General features: G+C 32.7%; 1 protein-coding gene across 2 annotated transcripts in view; it reads right to left on the bottom strand.

Annotated features, from left to right (window-relative positions):
- LOC106079460 (transcription factor CP2-like) overlaps positions 1 to 16001 on the bottom strand; it is a 39596-nt gene extending 23595 nt beyond the window's left edge. For both annotated transcript variants that reach the window (XM_013240628.2, XM_056004974.1), the window contains exons 1-5: positions 15846 to 16001; positions 5621 to 5821; positions 5109 to 5159; positions 3491 to 3567; positions 2667 to 2734 (exon numbers count right to left, since the gene is read on the bottom strand). In XM_013240628.2, coding sequence (XP_013096082.1) covers positions 2667 to 2734; positions 3491 to 3567; positions 5109 to 5159; positions 5621 to 5821; positions 15846 to 15865 — 417 coding nt within the window. In that variant the 5' untranslated portion in view covers positions 15866 to 16001. The remainder of the gene's footprint in view (positions 1 to 2666; positions 2735 to 3490; positions 3568 to 5108; positions 5160 to 5620; positions 5822 to 15845) is intronic.
- Positions 16002 to 22696: the final 6695 nt, after the last annotated feature.

Genomic DNA, 22696 nt, shown 5'->3' with positions numbered 1-22696 from the left:
TGCAAGCTAGAAAATTTAAATAGAAAGAGCATGCATTTCTCTTTAATTCTATATCAAACTTATTATTTTCCAATAATAAATAAATAAGTTATACAAGTTAAATCGAAGTGAAGTAAATGAAGAAAATGGCGGAAAAATTCATTCCGTCCAAACGTGAAAATAATTCGGGAGTCAAAGAGTTAAAAGTTTAATTCAAAAGGTATAAAAATAAAATGAATTCTAAACACTGATTCAATGTCCACTTCGTTAATGTAAAATTTTTAAAATTAGATCTAGAGAGGAGGATCCTAGCAATGGAATTGAGATGCTACAGAAAGATCCTAGTTATTACCTAAAAAGACCACATCACAAATAAAGAGATTAGAAACAAGATTAATACAGCAATTGGACGCCACTTTAACCTGCTAACCAGGGGTGCCACCCATGAGACCAAGTAAACCCTGAAACCCGAATTTCCAAATTTTACAAACCCTGAAATCATAAGCCCCAAACTTTACCAACCCTGAAACGTACCGCATATACAATTTAAGCACCAAAATTTTACGAAAGAAGAACAGTATTAAATTACTACCTAGAATCTAGGTCCTAGATCTATATCATAATATGCCCCCCATGTTTTAAATATGTAATTAGTAAACCTATCATTATAATAAATAGAGTTTGTGTGTATTTATTGATAAAGCTTGTAATACAAGTTAAGAGGATTTAGTACAATTTTATATTAACAATGTTTGTACCCCCCCCCCCCAAATACACAGTTATTTTAAATGATGTTTCTTAACATTTTTTCCCTCATTATTCCTTTGAAGCAGCCTACTTTAATCAACATTGATCAAACTGATTCCATCAATGTACATGCATGGACCTGTAAATCTATTGCAACAAGATAAAATTGATTTTGAGATTTAGTCCAGATCTACTCCAAAATGAACATTTAGATTTAGTTTCTAATACTAATATTTAAATGTAGACCTAGATGGCTAGAATTTAGAATGTGCTGGACTGCTTATACATAATTGTAATTTATTTGTCTAAATCTATTGACCAATCGATCTATTTTTTCCTAGCCTCTAAGTCTTCAGGCGAACGCAAAATTACTAGTAACTAGTCTAGATCTAATTTAATTCTTCAATCATTGATTCTAGTTCTGATCTAAAAACGATGTAAATATCCTAAATCTAGATCCTACTTCTATAATACTCTAGACCAATATAGCTCTAGACTAGTCTAGACATAGGCTAAGGTTCTACGTATATATGGAACCTATACAAATATTAAAATATAAAACACGGAAAGAAACAAAAAATATAATTTCTCACTTGTGAATTTTTTTTCTTTCTATTTCTAAATCTAGGACTAGCCGCTAGGTACGCGAGTAGATCTAGACTATTCTAGACTATATCTATACTAAATACAAGAATTTACAGTCTAGATCAGATCTAGATTGATCATAGAAATAGATCTAGACTCTAAATCGAGCCGATTCGAGGCGCGTTCCGTAGATCTAGAAATTCTCTATAGATCTAGATCTAGAATGTTTACACTTTTTTGTCACTTAAAAAAAAAAACACTGTGCCGGTAAATAAAGCTTAGTGTGCATGCAAAGTGAAAGTCTCGCGAATCGTGAGATATGAGACGGGTCGATTTTGTTTAAAAATGGCGGCTCGCGCGATCGGAACTAACTAACTAAAATTAACGGGGGAGAATGACCAGAAATTTCGAAAAAATCTAAATCAACTAAAAACCTGGATTATAACAAAATTGTAGAAGGCAAACCCGGAGGGGGGGGGGAAAATCGGACCCCTCAAAACCCGGATTTCCGGGTTATTCCGGAAAAGTAGCACCCCTGCTGCTAACTACTGTCGAAAAAAGTATGCTTAAACTCTATGACCATATCACAAGATCCTCAGGACCCACTAAGACCTTCCTTTAGGGCAGCAGTTCTCAACCTTTTAAGCTCGGCGACCCTTTTTACAATATACTACTCTGCCGCGACCCCCCCCCCCCAAACAGCAATAGAAGAATAGACAATAACCATCCTTATTTTTGATGGTCTTAGGCGACCCCTGGCAAATCGTCAATCGACCCCCAAGGGGGTCACGACCCACAGGTTGAGAACCCCTGCTATAGGGAATAGTGCCAGGGAAGAAGAAGAGGCAGACAGAGAAAGTGAAGACAACATAAAAGAATGGACAGTTTATTTAGATGCTTCAGTTTGTTTAGATGCCTTTATTAAATGGAAGAAATACTTTTACATCTAATGCCACCAAATGTGATTCAATGCATAATCTTGAAAACTAGTCTTGTAATAAACGTAGACAAAGTTAATGAAATACCCTGTCAGCCTTAATGGGGATGACCATGCATCAAAGGCAACTTAACTAAATGAGGCACTCATTTAAAGCATTTCAGAAACAAGCTCAGACATCACTTTACTTTTATTGGCTCACAGGAAAATATGTGGCAGCAACTATATTCTAAAAAGTATGTCTTTTGAACTAGGGCACATTTCTTCGAAATCCAAATAAAGCAGTGGCAAAAAAAGAAACTTCATATGACCCACGGGTTAAACATTGCTTCACAAACATCATATGTGACAAACTATTAACATACTGCACCATTCTTTAATATTCTATGTAAGGTAACTTGAATTTAAGTATACTTACTCTCAGGTATTTTCCTTGCAATTCTGAAAGGTCACCAAGCTTCTTAAGTTTTATTTCATATGACTGACCTAGGGATTACAAAAGATAAAAGTATAAAAATATAAACAGTAATAATAATAATACTAAAAAAATGTTTTTCACCACTTTTGAATATCTTACTTTTAAATTATTTATAAGCGAAATTAACAAATAAAAAATACTTATTACAAGTAGATTATCAAAATTATATAATTATAAAATTTTTTTTTTAATGTATGATTCATCATTGCTTGTTTTCAAAAATTTAGACCAACTCTCATTAAATGTTTAGTGTTAAACTATGGCCATTGTCACATGTATGTATCACACTTGACATCACGCAACAGCTGACCAGTAGTGGCCAGTATTATTAGGTCACATTGAGCGTAGGGAAGAAAGTTATACAAATTTGGCAAGATGAGCATTGATTTGCATAACCATGAGGTGGGGGTCAAGTTACAAGCAATAAGAATGTGCAACAGATGACCTCAAGGATCCAGAAAAATTGAAATTAAACGCTACTATAAATGAGAATCTAACTATCAGGGTTAGTCAGTCGCTAGTCATCAGTTATTTTTCCATGTGGATTATTTAATGTGCTTCTACAATATAGGATTACATTTATTCGCTAGTAACTTGCATTTAACTCAAAATAAAATTATTCAGCACTGATTAGCTTCAGTGTATCCTAGTAGCGTGTTGTACATACTTTGCGCAAATCTGCATGTCATATAATTGTGGAGGCAATGAAAAGCATCCCCAAAAACAACATTTTGATTTAGTTTGTCTTGCATAGTGAGCTTTACCTTGATTGAGATATGTTAACGTTTCTTCATTTATCTTCACAGCTGGAGATGTAGCAGCTCCTAAAATGTACTGGAAACTAAGCCATCACAGAAAATAATATAAAAAGAGAATTAAATCAAATTTTATCATTGAAAAAGTTTATGATGAACAGGATATCAACTAATAGAGCAAGAAGGTAAAATCACCAGTCCAGTTAAATTGAGATCCCATGCTTTATAAGAAAGTTTAGTGTGTATAATTGTATATTTTTACAAAGCTTATATTAACTCACTCTGCTGTCTGGTAAAATGTTTGTACACATTATTTCCAACATCCAATCTTGGATGAAGCTGAAATTTTGCACAATTATTTCTTTTACCTAACATAAGAATCCATTAAAAAAAAAATATGTTAATTGAACTACTGGTAATAAAATATTTTGTTTGGTATCTCGAACAAGGAAAAGAAATTATACTTGAAGTGGTTGTTTTAAGCTGAAATAGTCCCCTTTATAGGTTGCCACTCTAAATTGAAACAAACATATAACTGTTACTATACAATCTTCTCTAGTCATAAGTACCTCACTTGCAGAATGGTTAGCACACGTCGGCATGAGCCACGAGGTCGAATTCAGGTTGTCCCCCTTTTTTTTTCAAAAACCAATTACAGTAAAATCCACCCAGCTATCTCTTTCTCTAAATGATACAGTTACACTTCGTATAAGCTTTTTTTTTTTTTTAAAGTTTTTTTTGTTTTTCTTGTTTTGTTTTTTTTTTAGTTTACAATACCATTGAAAAAGTAGGTATACAGTGATACAAAAAAAATACATATTTACTGCACTTATAATGCAAACACACTAATGTCGCATAAAATATTTCCTTTTAATCAAAGTATTAATTACACTTAATTGAGCAAGTACATACTTGTAATAGTTTTTTTAATTCCATTGGTACAATATATATATATATGTATACTAGCCTGGCATTACCCGCGGCCTGCGGGTCTAAGTTTGTGTTTACTAATGTAGTGGATTGGATTTAGATGTATGTTAAACGTAGCTAATGATCCTTTCACGTTATTTCTCTTTCGCTACGAAAATAAAATTAGTTTTGCGAAAATGGGTTTACCTGAAGCCGATACATTCATATCAATTAAAAACGAAAAGAGCGTTAGCTTTGTTAAATGAATGGGATTATATGTTTTCTATTTTCTTAACATATTCCTACTTTTGCACCACCACTGTATAAAAATAGTATTAACTGATTCTAAATATATTTTCTTCTTAATTCAAAAAAAAAAAAAATTAGAAAGAATGTAATTGGCTTTTTAACTCTTTCTCTCTTAATCGACGATACCATCCTTGATTTTTACCTCATTAAATTAAATAAATGTTTAATTTTTTAAACTTGACTTTGAATTATATAAAAAGAGCATGCATTTCCGTTTAATTCTATACCAAATACAACATTTTCTGATAACAAACAACAAAGCTAGTGAAGCCCAATCATAACAGGGTGGTGCATTAGTAATGAGCAAAATGAAGAATTCCTTCAAAATGTGGAAAAATAATTCCAGAGAGAAAGAGTTAAGTAAATTAAAAGTTTTGATGTTTTTTTAAAAGCACAACTCAATACACACCCATTTTCCAAATTTTCTTGTTTAAATACTGGCAAAGCAAGTAAAGCTTCACTGAAATTATAATAATAAAAATAAATGACACATCAGAATCAACAGTAGTTAAGCAGTTTTTAAAGTACCATAATTATTACCCAAGGATCAAGATGAACTAAATCTTATTACTTAAAAGCCAATAGATAAACACACATGGTATATTGTAGTTCTTTGTGTTAACACTACAGTGTAACCAATCAGTAATTAAGCAAAAGTTAACAGCGACACTTTGACTTTATTTGTAATGTGTGAATAGCTTAGGTTAGGCAGTCTTGTAGCATCTCTAATGGTGAAATGTGATTTTCAATTATATATTTTTATCTACCGTATATTATAAATAAAAGAACCTTGTACTGCTGGCAGGTTTTCCAAAGATTTTGTTGTTAACTAAACTTGTTGGATAGATTTTCAACAGTAAATGTACTTTTTCTTCCTCTACTCTTATGTGAACTACTTGAATTCAAAATAAAACTCTTTACCTCATATTGTAGCTTGCTGTTCCTAACTCGGTACCTAGACCAGACAGAGAACCATCAAAGTCTGCAGCCAAACCTCCATCTATGTCCCATGTGCTCAGAGAGTTGTTTGGGGGTGCTGGAGTAGGTGTAGAGTGAAACATCTTGGAGCGCTTCCCCGCCCCGCCACCGGTATCGTCAGACCAATTATAACTATGATGGACACTGAGAAGTAAACAAAATGTAACAGGTAGAGATAATAAGTGGTGTTACTTTCACTGACCAACTAAAGATTCAAACTCTGGTAAAAGGAATAGAAATCTTTACTTAGTCGTATTCATGGCTTCCATAAGTCCACCAAGCACGACTGGGTGCCTTGCATTATGGATTTATAATGAGATTAGGATGAGTAATGCAGATTTAAACAGGCTTTGCATTACATAGAATATCAACATGTTTTCACAGTTCATAGAATTTATAACAACCAGAGGTGAACTATATATATATATAAAGATAAAATCCCATGTAACAAGATAAATCATTTACCATATCACAATAATGTTTAATTACTTGTAATTAATTTCATGCAACTTTATGCAGTGCTGAATTCAACAATTTTTAAATAAATTATTTTTAAAAATACTGGGAAAGGATTTAAATAGCTTGAGATGAGTTTGAAAAATAATAAAACAAGGCTTAACTTCAAATGGAAATAACAAAATGTTAAGGAATTTTTTTTAGGACATACACAAAGTCATTGTTAAATAGAAGTTTAAAAGTGTGTAGTGATATTGTGTCTAAAATGTCTAAAATGTTAGTATCACTTTATAATTTATAGGCCTTCATTCAAAAAAGAAGATTATTGGGAATATTATCATTCATGGGTTAATCTAGTTAATGTTCATAAGGGCAATCATCTATAAGGACCTGGTGACACATCTGTAGAGCTGGTGAGAAGACATTTGGGAACCTTTTATAAAGAATGAAGGTGTCAAGAGGATTCATAATTGAGACTAAGTCTGGTATAGTAGATTCTATAGTAGAATCTAGTACGAGATAGAGGCCAGTAGAATTGGGTAAAGCAGTACTGAGCTTATACAGCAGTACAGCTACCCAAGGTAAATCAAGTGAATCATGTCGCCATTTGTACAGCAATGGCTGTGAATTTATTTGACATTAAAGAATTGTTATTTGGAGCCCAAGTTGCCTGATAGAGAGCCTGATAATGAAAGTTGGAATATTAATCATTTCTGCAATGGATAGATTATACAATATTGGAGCTGTAAGTGTACAAGCATGCCCTTACAACTTAATTTAAGTTTTCTCCTAGTCACAAGCGATAACTGGAACTGCTACAAAAATCTCTGTAGCCAATTACCACATATTTTTAGGGGTAACTTATCAAGTGGTCACAGTTCTTTCTTAAAAATTAAATGAGTGCAGAGTGTTAGTTTATCTCAGAATTAATGTTAACCTAGTCTTAGAGTTAATAGGTACACAATGTTACAAGTGTGAGTGTTAAGAAACAGTAAAAAAAAAATTTGTTTTTGTTTTTTTAAGAGGTACAATGCTATTTACCCAATGCACATATTAAATCTCTTTTTACAAAGTCCACCAGGGCTAAATATTATTACAAAAGAAAATACAGACATGCTTAGAATAAATCTATTCATTAAAAAAAAAAAGTGTGTATATATGTAGACATTGTGATAAAATATAGTCTGAGCCTATTAGATTTTAATGTGTTAGTAAGCCATTTTAAATTAATTAAGCTGAAATATCTTTCTAAAGGCAATATCAAGCATGAACAAAGCATACTATGAAGCACAGAGTGGAGAGAGGGGGTATCTGGGAGTAGGTTTCTGTGCGGTAATTAGGAAATCAGCTAACATAACTATACCCTCAAATTCTTTTTTAAAAAATTTCTTGATTTCATTAGACAGATCAAAAAGTACAACAGGTCACTGAGGTGTGATAAATGGGTTTATGGCTATTTTGAAAAAAAAATTTATAATAATCCCAATATACAAAATGTGCAAATTCATGGTGAGTAAGATAAGACTATCAAGAGTATTGTAGCCAAAGCTTATTAAATTGCCATTGCCAATTTAAAGAGTTATAGTACAGGTATGCATATCTACTGCTGCATAACATTTATGAGAAGAAACATTTAAGTTTACTAAATTAAAAGCATTTATTCTTAAGGAATAATATTAACTATGCACATTTAAGGAATGATCTGAGGATTCAGAAACTTTTTTCATGGTAAATGTTAACTTATCTAAATCAGTTTAACCATAAGTTACACGGAAAGGAAAGCAAGCCTTCTTTCAATGTTAAAAGTAATTTCATTAAAAAAAACACGTCCCCTTAAGCCAAAGATTAAAAAACAATATCTGGCAAAACTCTGAATACTCTTTATATATTTAGATATTGTTTTAAGAAAATGATTATAATGTTGAATTTGTTATCTCAGAACATCATTTATAGGATAAGATACTACTAAAGCAAAGCTTAACTTTTCTTGAAAAAAAAAATGCTCTCAGAATAAATTTCCATTCTATTATGTTTTTTTATTTGACTCCTTTGGATGACACTGGTCTAGTCTATACAGAACAAGGAATAGGCCAAAAGTAGGGTTACAGTTAACACTTTCAAACATTTTTTTTATTGATTAGAAAATTAGAAGATATTTACATAATAAACATTTTTTGTTTTAAGAACAATTAGGATCTAATTATTTCAATCTCTCAACTGCTCAAAGTGTCCAACTTGCAACATTTTTCAACTTTCACCAGACCACTCTCGTCACTCTGACACACAGTTGTGACAGAATGACAGTACAACACAAGACCTGATCTCTATCAATTTCAGAGAATACATCACAAATATAGTTTAGACTAAACTGTGAATAGATCATTGTCGTCTAGTGACATCAGTGAAAACCTCACCATATTTGTCAAAATGAGCCTATACTTTTTATAGCTATAGCAAAACTAGTCTATTGTTTTTGTGCATGCTCCATTTCTTTTTAGTTCAGACACATTTAGTTAAGTCACTTTTTCCTCTAAGGCAGAAGGTTGGTAGGTTCCAGGTTAAGGAGATTTTTTAGACCATCAAGACATCAGCTTAACATATAAGCTATAAATTGCTTCTAAACAGGTAAGGAAACATAGGCAATGTCATAACCTATGCTGTTCTTTGCTATCTGAGTGGGTAAATAGCGGATGTTTCCTAATATTAATTTACACTATCAAAGTCATTAGCAAACGCTATTTATAAAGCTCAACTCACTCTGTCTGTTTAGTACAATTTTTTTTCTTCGTATTTCTACCACACCCAATATAGGTTCAAGTTGAAACTTTGCACTATTATTTATTGTACTTAGCAAAACATGAATTAATGAAGTAATAAAAATATTAACTAATTAGTTGATTAATAATTGGTCATTAATTTTATGTTTGGTTATGGTATCAAAAAGGGGAAAGAAAAGCTTCTTATTCAGAGATGTGGCTATGTGTGTGTGTATAAATATATATATATGTTTTACCCATTGATACATATTGTACTCATTTTGTTCTCCCATTTCCCATTCTCAAATGAAGTTGGCATTTTGCATAAAATTATTCATCATCAAAGACAATACAGGAATCAATTAAAAATTAACCAATTAGTTAATCAATTAGTGGTGATTATAATCAATTTTCTTTTAATACAGCGGAAAAGGAGCTAAACCCTTGAGATTTATGACAATTTGTGGTTCTTCATCTTTTTTCTTTTTCAATGTTGAAAATACACAAAGGGAAATAACTCAATGCTAGGAATTAATTTTGTTATTTGCCTTAGGTGTTTTAAGTATGAGGTGAATGGGTAAAAAGAAATATATTATATATATATAATTGTTGTATCTCTCACATAAGGTCTGTAAATAAATATGAAAATATATATACAAAGGGGCCTAATAAGTTGAAGCATCAGTTATAAGCAGCAAGAGGGAGATAATGTAATTCGACTTGACCAAACCACATTGCAACCATCATTTCAACACTTAGCACATACCATAAAATGAAAGCACAACACACAGCCGCATACGAGGTCATCAAAACAGTACCAAAAATTTTTAATGCTGCCATAGCAGAAGGGGCAATTGTTGATCGATCAGGTACTAAGCACGATGAAGGTGTGAATTTAGATCAAACACTGAGCGGACTGAACGTGCTAGACAGAGGTGTTAGCTAATGCCAACGCTGGACATCATCGAGCTGACCCTCTTTGACATCAGAGTTTATTCTTACTATACATAAGGAAACATCTATTTTTAAGAGGAGATGTTTAAAGATGTTTACACTTTCTAGGACTAACCATTACGAAGCTCTATAAATTCAAACGTAAAAATTTCGGCAAGTCGACAATTACCATAGATCTCTTCTATCTTTAGGACTAGCCTACTAAACTAGAACGAATCCAGAAATCTAGTCAAGAATTATCATAGAGTAAAACGTGGATGTAAACGCTCTCGATCTGCTCACCATATTATTACTAAAACTTCTTTATTTTAAAAGTTTACAAAAGTACTGCTATATTAATATGTCAAATGCACCTTTTTTCTATATTTTCAACACATGTTGATTCCTTTTTCTTATGAAGGCAAAGTTCATGATGAGGTCAAACTACCAGAGATGTCGAATTTTTTTTTACCTTCCACTAATGAATTTTTCGTAAAAAAAAGTTGTTTGTTGTTTTACATGTTTCAGATGTTCCTTCAGAGTTGAAGATAGCTTACTTCCTAGTCCAAATCTCCCGTAAGATGACGGGGGATGGGAGCAGGCACTTGACAATACCCACCCCACACCTCTTTGACTTCACATTTAATTTTTAACTAAGTGTAGCGATACATTAAATCATATATGTTTGAGTTAAATCTAACTAGTTTAGTTTTAGTCCTTAGATTCCAGACAGACTTGAGTTTCTTGTTATGTCTTGTTAATGTCACTTCATTCTCTCTCTCTCTAGATAACTTATAATTATGATATATAACTATAATAATCAATATAATATTAGTAATAGAGTCTATCTAGATCTAAAGACTAGCTAGAGTTGCGTGTAAATTTATCATTAATTAGATCTATTATAGATCTCTAGGACTAGGTCTATTATCTAGATCTAGCTAGATTCTAGATTTATTTAAAAATTATTACTTTACAGTGTGAGGCACAGTATGGTAAGTGTTAGAAAATAATGTGAATTCATAGACTCTAGACTCTAGTCTAGTCACAGTGTCTCAAGGAATGACTAGATCTATAATACTATAAAGATCTCTAGATCTATTATTGACTAGATTCTAGACTCTAAATCTATATGTCGTGCGCACAGGAAGTTTTCTTTTTGTGTTTTTAATAGTTGTGTTTTAATGTATAGGAAGGAGTTTGTATTAGGCATGTTTTGTTGTCTGGAATATGGTGTGTGTTTTCCGTCACCCTTGGTTCCCATATTGCCTTCGCAGTGAAGAGAGCCTTTTAGCTGGTTACATTAAACAGTTTTCTTGTTTCCCCATTTTAACGGTACGTAAGTACATAGTTTTAATAAGTTTTAATTTTTCGGTAAGGGTGTCGCCAATGAAAAGTTCTTTGATGTAGCAGCATCAATAGATTTAGGTTTTCTTTTGTTTCAGGTTGTTAGGCTTGGGGCTATGGGGAAGAGTGTCGTCACTCTTGCCCTTGGAGCCGTGTCTTTATCTAGTGTTGTTTGTTGGGTATGAAGCTGACGAGCTGTAGGGCGCCGAGATGGAGTGTACGTGAGGAAGGTAAAGTGTGTTATTTGTACAATTATTAATGCAATGTTAAACCACCATGATTCTTTGATTGGTATACATTGAAATATCTTGTTAATTTGCAATTAGGTTATTATTAAATATTAAACAATTGTTTATTCGCTAACTGTTCAGTTGGATGTCATTTATTCGATGATCAGTTATGTCATAGTTTTATATATTTATACGATATTATTAGTATTATTCTATTATTTTTCTCTTTGGGTTTTTGCTTTAAGCCTTTATACTGTTGAGGTGGGGACACCAGGAATTCAGTGAAATTCTGTCCACCCCTAGCCTAGATTCTAGATAAACAAACTGTGTAAACCCACCTGACACTATATAGAGTCTAGATTACTCTAGATCTAGTAATCTAGTCTATAAACTCTATAATCATAATTACATAATCATATAGATCTATCTAATCATATAAACATTATAGTAGGTACTTTGACATCCCTACTCTACTGACCTATAAACTGCTAGACTAGCTGCTATATAGTTTTGAAACAGAATAGCTAAACTTCCAAACCCATGGTGTTAGTTGAATGATTGTTGTTTTTACATTTGCTTCATTTAAAAAAAAAAACTTACATTGCTAATCTTAAAGGAGGATTCCTAAGCTTTTGAATGATACCACATTGTCAACAAATGGAAGTCATACATGTTTATTTAGAAAATTTACAGTAAAGTTATAGGTAAGAATGATTTTGCATTTAATATCATTTTTAAGCAAGCTTGGTAATTTTTTATTTAAATTTAGACCTAGATTTATGCTTAAAGTTTATTTCATTATTTTTTAATGAAATTTTGTCCTCCAAAATTAAAAAAACTTCCCCTAACATGTTATAAATGATGCCAAATTAGGCTATTTTTTAAAATGGGTAAGTGGAAAAATTATAACTACAATAACAATCTATGACTATAGTATTAAAATCAATATTTCTATTATAGAGTAGTGTTAGAAATCTCTTTTTTTCTATACTTAGGTACACAAACTATAAAAGGAAATCAGCTTATTAAGGCAAGTTTGAGCCCATCCTGGCGATGTTAAATGAAGTCACTCCATGATGCAGCGACATGTGGCGCCAGACATTAGTAATTCTCGTTGATAATATGAAGTATAAATGATTTATGCATTGTTTAACAGCTTATATCTTTGATCAACGTAGTGAATGCTGTCAAGGTGTTATTTTACATTATATTTATAAATATTATAAAGCTGAGGAAGTTTCTACCAACAGCATTCTTAGGTACTTTGATTTTCCTGAATAGGTCGATTTTTTTTGGTTACCGGAAACTAGTGTTTCCCTGCGGCAGTATATAAGGCTGAGACAATGTGTGGTCTAGTATAATGTGGTTTTGTTCTCAAAATCATCCTTAATCGGATTAATTGTGCCCATTCCTTTCACATGGATAGTATATCAGTTAATTATTTAGATCGACATAAGCGTGGTTCTATTGTTTTCATGGACATTTCTCGTACGGCAGATAGCGGTAAGTTGACTTCAAAATTTTTTTATTTTTTATCGCGTGTCGTCATTGAAACTAATTACTGCGTGTAGATTAACATTAGACCTAACTATTTTCATTAGTTTTATCTCAATAAGTTGTTGCCTTGATGGCCAGACGTAAGCTCTAAGGACGGGGTATCGTTTTCGAGAACGAAGCGATCGCGACCATTTTACCGGAAATGATGGAAACAATGATAACAATAGCCGTATCGTATTTTTCTTACATTCCTTTTATTTCTAAATCCATCAACAGCGATCAATTCTTTGATCATCTATTAATTTAAAACTTTAGAAATATTATTTTGATGATAATACTTAACTTTTATGATGTTATTTTCTTTATTTATCTCGCAAGAAGCCTGATATTCAATCGCGATCAAGGCCGTTAGATAAGAAATAATTTTAAAGCTAGATCTAGTCGCGAGATCATAACTCCGTTATAATTAAGCCTATTTAAAAATCTTTGCTATTTAATTTAAATAGTAGATCTATAAATATATTTATAAATTTAGCAGTGGAATTAGATTTTAAATAGATCTAGGTCCAAAAAGACTGGATTCCTAAAAATCATTAAATATAATTAAGATTAGATAGGATTAGCAAGGAGCCATCTTCTAAAGACATAATTTTTTTTTTTTTTTTTTTTAAATTTTAAAATACTAGGTCTATTTAAAAGAATATTATTATTACTTACTATGCTAGATCAGTAGCTAAGAAAATATTTTAAAATAACTTTTCTAAAATAAATCAAAATCTAATAAATTGTGTTAAATTATGAATATGAATATATGATAATTAATTAAAATCAAATTAAAGACAATTATTCAATTATAAATATTTTTTTTATTTTCACAGAAAACTTCATCATGTACATAACTGGCAGTGGTGTGCCACTAGGTGATGAGTGTGGTGACATGAAAGTCAGATGGATGGCTGCCTGGTTGTGCGGTCTGCGCACTGGATTGTCGTTTGGATTTATCGATGGTCCCGGGTTCAAACCCTACCCGCTCCTTCCTCGTCAAACCGGAGGTTTGGACTAGGAAGTAACTATCTTCAACTCTGAAGGAACATCCGGAACACGTAAAACAAACAAAACATACACTGATGATGCAGAGGCAGGGAGCAGTAGTGGTGTAGTTAAGTTGTATTGGATGATACACTAACTTTGACACCTGGCAGCATTGCAGAGCTCAAGAAGGAGATGTGGCTGCGGTTTGACATGATTGTCATACACACTAATGTGGCAGCAACAGACAGGGATGTAATTTAATACTTTAACAGATTCTGCCACTATCATTGAGGGCAAGCAAAAAAGTTCATATTGGAAAATTATTTTTGACCTGGTGACTTATTACATCTACTTACTGTCGCCACAGTGCTATAACCAAAAAAAGTTTTGTGCTAACTTCAATCTCAGGTTTCAAAATAATGAAAATAACAACACAATTAAATTCATGCATTTGTGCTGAAAATTTTATTCATATATCTCTGAAAATTAAAAAATTACAGCCTTTTTAACAGAAAAAAAGCACTTTTCTGTCTTTTTTTTTTTGACACGTGGTGCCTCGTCATGAAGTGTAAAATATTTTCTTGGACTTCTATGTATAATTTAAAGGTAAAATAAGTAGTAACAGGTAATCAAGCATCTCTGTTTAAAATTGTATTCAATTATCTCTTACGGTTCAAAAGTTACGGTCTTTGAAATGTGAAAAAGTACTTCTTCGTCGATCGTTTCTTTTTTACAAGTAACCTCACTTTAAAAATTAATAAGAAAATTTCGTCAAAGTCTATCCGTTGTTTGAAAGTAAAATAAATATCAGGACATAATCATGCATTTCTTGTGAAATTTTCATGCAAATAACTCTAATAGTTTATAAGTTACAGCATTTTTATTGCAAAATTTCCCTTTTTCGGTCACGAAATATTTTTAAAAATATAGGCAAAATTTTCGCCACTAAAATTGCTATAACTTCTGTTCTAATTATCTTATAAACATAAATTAGGTATCAATAAATTCAGTTTAAAGAGCTCTATCTAACTATATCAGTTTCATCACAATATATTGAGTTTGAAATTTTTATCAAAGTACCTAGCATTCTAGAAAAAGGATCGAAGTCAATTTTCAAACAATTGAATTAACTATGAATCAATGTTAGCTGCATGTGAGGTGAAATAATCAAATTGAAAACCAAATAATGGGTATATAGATGTGTTCCAAATTTCAAGCTTCTATCTATTATGGATATTAAGTTACGATGAGATAAAGACGAAAATTCATTTTTTCAATCAAAGTTTTTTGGACATTTTCTATAGTGATAGTCCATTTTTCTACACATAAAACGACACAACTTTGCTCCTAGATTTAGATCTATATAACATAGAATATAAATTTGGTATCATTGTAAACCTCTCAGCAAGCTCTACAATCTAATCTACATAAATATAACAACTAACTAGATAACTAGATAGGTTCTAATGTTTTATTGTTAGATCTATATATTTATTTTGATTTTTTTTTCAAAGTAGACTCTACCTACATTATAGTTATCTTAACTTATATTATAGGATTATAGATCTAGCATTAGTCTAAATCATAATGACTAATGACATAATAAATGATAGACAAATAATTCAACTAAAGACTAACCTACTGTACTCTCAGTAACTCTGTACTAGATCATAGATCTAACTAGAAAATAACTAGATCTAGTTACTAGATCTAGTAAAGTTTAAGTTACTTTACTAACTTAGTAACTAAACTAGATCTAGATCTAGAGTCTATAATATAATCTATAATTATAAAGACGAATTTTAAAGTATTTAAAGAAGTCTTATGAAAAACTGAGTAAATTGCACATATTGTCTCGACAGATTACAAAAAAACAAAGTAAAAATCCATTAAGTATTAATTCTTTAAATATTTTACCTGTCCGGTGTATGTATCATTCCCTGTACTGATGTCCTAGTTTTGAGATTTGTAAGGCCTCAGCTAAAATGAAAATAAAAACAGTGGCAATGGCGGTGATAGACCTTTTGCACACATCAGGGCGAACAGGCATACATACTTGGTATCGATACTTGAATCTTGTAGTCGACTAAATATTTATAAAGGTTGTAATTGTTTCTTTTTTTAAATAAAGAATCATTTACATTATTACTATTGTTTAAGCAATATTTTATTCTCAAAAAGTTTAAGATTTATCACCTATATTTCCCAGATTTACATTATTTGCACTTCCTTCTATACTCAGAAGAATTAAATCATCACATAATTGTTAGAGTAGTGTCGATACTTCGATGTCAACGTCCGGCTTTTTCTAGTTTTTTCAAACAAGAAGAGTTATGTTGGCTTAAGAAAACTTATTTTAAAAAATGTAGCATTATTTTTGTTTTACTCGGTAAACATTATCTTACTTCGTAAGAGTTGAAAATAAATATTATAAAAATATTATTAGATTTATTATAAAATAGTATCACATTATGTTATATTTGTTTAATTTCGAAATAAATAAATATATAAGTACAAAACAAGTATCGCGCACCTCTTAAAATGTTTCCAGATTTCTCTGGCTTGCTCGATATCTCAAGCCGAAAAAAAAAAGCATTTGGCACAATCGTAAATACATTCGACTTAATTAATGAGATAGATCTAGATATATCTTTATAAAATCTATCCCAGAATATTTTTTTAACATAGTCTAAGTCAAATGATTATTTTTATTATTATAAAATTCTACATATTGCCGCGAGATGTAAGCAAATATTTCTATATTTCATTTATTTCTTCGTGATTCATCCTTTTAAAAAAAATGAGCCTTGTCTCTCATATTACATAGATCAGGATTCAATAGCTAGGCTATACATCTACGTTGAGAGGCCAATAGTAGAACTTTTCATTACTAATCTTTATACACGGTCTCAAATGAAAATTTGCTTAAAACATGTTTAAGCACTAAATTGCTTAAATTGATAACAACAACCTCACTTCTAATAAACCGATCTTCGTTTAGAAAAAGCTGGTTATGTTTCATAACACGGTTGTTGTTTTTTCAGGGGGGGGGGGGGCAATCTACCTTGTCTAATCTTAAAATATCTTATAAAATACAGACGTTACTTTAAAAAAGAAGAAGCTTGCGTCCTACGTGTGTCCCTAAATCAATCTAGTCATGCTTATTAATCATAATGGCTTAAACTCTGCCAAGTCATTAATTTTCCAGACTGACTCAGGCAACCCATTCCATGTTCTAATAGCACTAGGGAAGGAGTATTTGTGCAAATTTGTCCTATCATTTTTTGCATTAGCATGCCTTTTTTTTTTTACTGTACTCTTCGCATTTTAACGTAAAGACATCAACTTCCCCAGATCCGTGCCACATGTTGACCCCACTGAAAAAGGACATCCTTTACATACCTTAATAAAACAATATAGGGCCTATATTTTATTTTATTTTAAAGGCTCGGGACAATTTTTGAGAACACAAAAGAAAGCATAATCCTTTTCTTTCCCATTTCAAATCTACAAGAAAACATTATAATGTGGTTATCTTCTGATAAAAATATTTATGACGTGTAGGACCTACATGACTATATAAGCATGCAAGTTTGAACATTGAAAGAGTGAAAAGGGAAGAGGAAGAATAGAGGAAAAGACATAGTGCTGCTAGTCTGCCTGTTTCATTGTCTGTCTCCGTCTGTGTGTGTGTGCGTGCGCTAAAAAAAATGACTGTAATCTTTACTCGTTGTATTATAGGCTATCTGGCCAAATGGGCAGCTGGACTTATAATAATAAAAAATGAAAAAGAATCATTTCAAAAGTGTCTTAAAGGTCTACATTTACCTACAATTCAACCAGTATATATGTCTATCTTTGCAACGATGGCATTTGACACAGACTATATGGGGCCTACCGGTACAAAGCGAGTCATAAAAATATTTCGTGATTCTAGAATGAGTCACTTCCCTTCGACAATGACAGTTTGTTTACAAAACATGTAGGACAGCTGTCGTTAACTAGAATACGCAAGACTATACCAAACTATAGATCTATCAATTCTGTTGCAAGAACGCCAGTGTTACATTAGTACGTATGACGTATAGTTAGCATATTTTACTCATTTATTCAGTCATAAAGAAGTGTAGACGTGTAGCTACACACTGTTGACAGGAAGACAAGTTTACAACGAAAAATTTGATACAGTTTTGCTTCCGAGGTGGCTTTAAAGCGCTTGGCTTTCGAACCGGGGTCCCCGGGTTCAAATCTTGGTGAAGACTGGGATTCTTAATTTCAAGATCCAGCTTTAATGGATACCTGAAATTATTTGGGGAAAAGTAAAGGCGGTTGGTCGTTGTGCTGGCCACATGATACCCACCGTTAACCGTAGGCAAAGAAACAGATGACCTTTACATCATCTGTCCTATAGACCACAAGGGCTGAGTCTGAAAGGGGAATTTTTTTTTGCTCCCTCTCTCTATCTCTCTTCTTCTTGTTCTTCTTTCACTCTCTCTCTCTTTTTCTTCTTTCTCTCTGTGTCTCTCTCTCCATTTTCCTCCCTCCCTTTCTCTATATTTATCTATCAAGACAGATAGACTGACAAAGACAGAACTGTGCACATTAACTGTAATTTAAAAGAAAATGATTTCCATTAGCTTTTCTAAAAAGGGTTTTGTAAGGGTCTCTCTGAGTAAAACGGCAGTGTCTAAACCGTACAACGTATGCTGCGTCGGAAGGCTTGTTTTGTCTATTTATCTTGGCTGGACTTTTAACCTATCTTGTCTTATAAAATACAGACGTTTCTTTAAAAAAAAAAAGATGATTAGCCTACGTCCTACGCGTCTTCCATCTAGTCATGCATGATGACTTAAATTCTGCCAAGTCATAATTAAGTTTTCCTGGCTGGCTCAGGCAACCCATTCCATGCTACAATAGCACTAAGGATGAAGGAGCATTTGTACAAATTTGTCCTATCATATGGAACGAGGAATGTGCCTTTATAGTAGGCCTATATTTTGTCACTTTATCTTGGTTGGACTTTTATCTGCTGATAGAGTCTAGCTCTTGTTTCTGATCATGGTCTGATATAGACCTACTAGTAGTTATTTGCTGAAAATATATATGTTTACATGTTAGTCTTGAAAAAAAAATTGAGGAAGGTTTTGAAATAGGTGAAAGTGTGATGCATATTAAACATTTTATTTTTAGATAAGTTTACCAAAGTTAATGAAACGTCATAAGCCTGTTCTTGTTTGTGTCGATTTTCAGCCATCTATCTACACGCTAAGCTCTGCACATAGACATAAATAAATATAGACTGGCCGACAAAAGAGTTTTATGAAACGAAAATTTGTGACTTGCAATTTTGTGTACTTTATTATACAGCATTTTGAGCAGTATAGTTTTGTTTAATCTCTAAGACTGAAGATCATGCAATTTTTCAGAATTCGGAAATCCGACAACAATAGATATATGGGAAAGGACCAATGGCGAACGCTTTTGTGCCAGTTTTTAGTTTAGAATTTTTAACTCCGCAATGGTTAAACTTATTTAAAAAATGAAAACATCTGCGGACTCCTCAGCTATTGGGCGATAAAACTAAATTTGAATCTTTTTTCCATATCAGCTATTAAATTTATAATTCAAGTCAACTTGCGGTAGGGGTCGGACCTAATCAGCGAACGCAATTTTCGCGGGAGTCATAATGAGCGAAAGGCCGTAAAAAATAGCGAAATAGCATGTTAAAATATAGGAAATTATGCTTCAAATAGTTCTATTATTAACTTCTTCCATGAAGCATTATAACTATTGTCCTCCGTGTGGCATTAGGCCTAAATTTGTTTTCACTTTTCTCGTGCTCCACATCTCCTTTCTCTGCTTGGAACTGATGTCTATATAGCCTACGAAACTTGTGATCCAATATTTTTCTTTTAGAGAAAGAAAGAAACTACAAAATTATATTTCGCCTCCTCCCTATAGGCTAGTCCACGACATTTTACTCCCCATTTCATAAACTCTCGTTACTGTGACTATTTTTTTAAGAACACATGTTCAGTGCACTTTATTTAATCAACATCAACTCGACCTTCCCCCCCCCCACACACACACACGCGCGCGCGCTGATTGACCCAAAGGCAGATCCCGAATGCGATGGATTGATGATGTATGGGAGGTAGATCTACAACTTGGGTTTCGGACATGGAGACGAAAGGCTCAGGAGAGATCTTGTAATTTTATACATGTATATTATATGGAAATTCTTATATTTATTACTAAATATATAGTTAGCGTTTTTTTCCGCTCCTGAAATCGAATATTTTCTCCTGGAAAACTCTTGGAAATCTTCTGAAATCCTAATCTCAGAATGGTGGGGGAACCCAGTGAAAATGAATGCTGATCTTCTTTTAAACATCTATATACATATTAATATCATTAATTAGTAACAAGAGGTTAACCAGCCAGTTAAAAAAAAAAAGGAGGACGGCAAAACAGAGTCCCCCCCCCCCCTCCCGTATAAACCGTATAGGCCTAAGCGCTGTTAAGATCAAATGATGCTTCGTTTCACCCTCACTGGCATAGAGGAAAGTAACTGCCTGCATATGACTGTTGGAGAGAGAGGTGCGAGTCAAACATTTTAGACGGAAAGAAAATGCGGGAAAATATGCTGGTCGCAACTGGGCGTAGACATGTGAAACATGTAGGCTACTGCACTCATCCTTAATCTTCGAAATCGAAGACATTGGGTTAAGGTTAAAAATAGGCCTATTATTTTAATATTTCAGTTTACAAACAATAACAATAGATAAGACAAAAAGAAAAACAGATTAAATCAGTAACTAAATTATTATTAATGGCTTTTTAAGCTTATAATAGGGGTTTCGCTGAATAGGTTTTCAGTTAAAAGGTCATTTTGAGCGAACACCCCATAATATTTTTTTTTCAACGGAATGAATAGCCTTAGCTATTCTAGCTAACTATTTCCTCATCTATTTAGAAGCATAATAGGCGATTTTTTTTCGGCCGATGTCCATTAGTGCTTTAAAATCGCCTTAAGTTCGGACCTATTCTCGTTTATCCGGAAACGTTTTGAGAATGAAATTTCCATACATGTCAACTTTGACCTTCAGCTATGCTTTATTTTATGAGGGAAAACGAAAGTGAATAGGTGGAAAATGTAGAAAAATGGAGTCTTTGTAATACCATTTTATTAGTTCAGCAGTTACTTTTGAAATAAACAAGAATGGATAAAAATTACGGGGAGGTGTTCGTTTTATATGCCATTTCGCTGATGGGCCTTTCCTATTTCAAGTTACATGAAGTTATTTCCTTTTTCCACTCTATATTTATTTATGTCTATGATTCTGCACCTTAACAATATTTTAGTCATATACTTCTTAACTCTTTTTCAGCATTCTTTTGTGCGTTTTATTCTCTTTAGGGGAGAGAAAGAGAGGGAGACAGAGAGAGAGAGAGATTACACGAGATGAAATTATGAGATCAAGGTATAATCGAAGCTGCTAATCGATCAATTATTTTTGCCTCATTTTTATCAACTTAGGTTGAGTAGTAAAGCACTTGGCCTCCTCACCGAGGGTACGAATCCTAGTGAAGACTAGGATTTTTAATTTCGGGATCTTTAGGGCGCCTCAGAGTCCACACAACTTAAATGGGTACCTGACATCAATGGGGGAAAAGTAAAGGCGGTTGGTCGTTGTGCCATATGACACTTTCGTTAACCTTCACCACAGAAACTAATTACCTTTACATCATATGTTCATGTATCGCAAGGTTTGAAAGGGATAGTTTACTTGTATTTATATGTATCCGTCTGTCTGTCTGTCCAGAATCTTTTACACGTTATTTCTGCCACTTCCCATTCTCGGATCAAGAAGAAACTGCACCAACACGTGAATCAATAAAAAAAAATAATAATTATGTAATCAAATAATTAAAATTTAATGACATGATTGATTCAAAATAATTTATGTAATTTCAATCAATATAAGCGAGGTTTTTATTTAACTTGTTTAAATTATTAATATTTGTTTAAACTTGCCTTTAACTAGACCCGACACGATGTATTGCTGTCAAATCACCTACTCTGCTACAGTTACCCACTATTAATATGTGATCACCAAAATAGTAGCCTCTTTATAATGGTAATTTTAAAAATACTTGCTCCGCGACATAAAAACCTATGTTGGCAATGTGATAAACATGTGTACACGTGAACCTGTGTTCAGATGTTCCTTTTGAAATGAAGATTAGTAAGCTACGTCCGAGCTAACGACCTGACCCAAACCTCTTGCTGGACGGCAGGGACCATCGAAACCGGCACCGTCATGACGACAGTCCGTAGCGCATACCAAACGACCAGTATGACATATTATGCCTCTTTTAGTGCTACTAATATTAGGCTTTTCCTGAAACCTTTTGCTAATATGATATAGCATAAGTCCCCTATAATGGAATAGGACTTTTGTTTTCTTGCTCAATTTAGTCAGCTCAACATAAGTTACAAATAAGGCGATCGGACGTCCCTCTTTGGACCGTCTGTAACGCTTTTCATAAAATGTACTGCCTTTGCGAAATTTAAAAACAATAAAAAAGAAAGATAAAAGTCACACTTTTATTTTTAAAATATTTTCTGATCTACTGAGTTTCCTTTAAGGTACTGCTCCAACATTTAAAAACTTAATAGATAGATCAATTCGCAGCCGGTAAACTACTTTTGTCTATCATACAGTTTTCCATAATAACAGTTTTCAATCAGAGGTGAAGCAATC

This window comes from Biomphalaria glabrata, chromosome 11 (genome assembly GCF_947242115.1).
Source record: "Biomphalaria glabrata chromosome 11, xgBioGlab47.1, whole genome shotgun sequence".
NCBI classification, from domain to species: Eukaryota; Metazoa; Mollusca; class Gastropoda; family Planorbidae; genus Biomphalaria; species Biomphalaria glabrata.
This window is presented reverse-complemented; position numbering and strand designations above follow the sequence as displayed.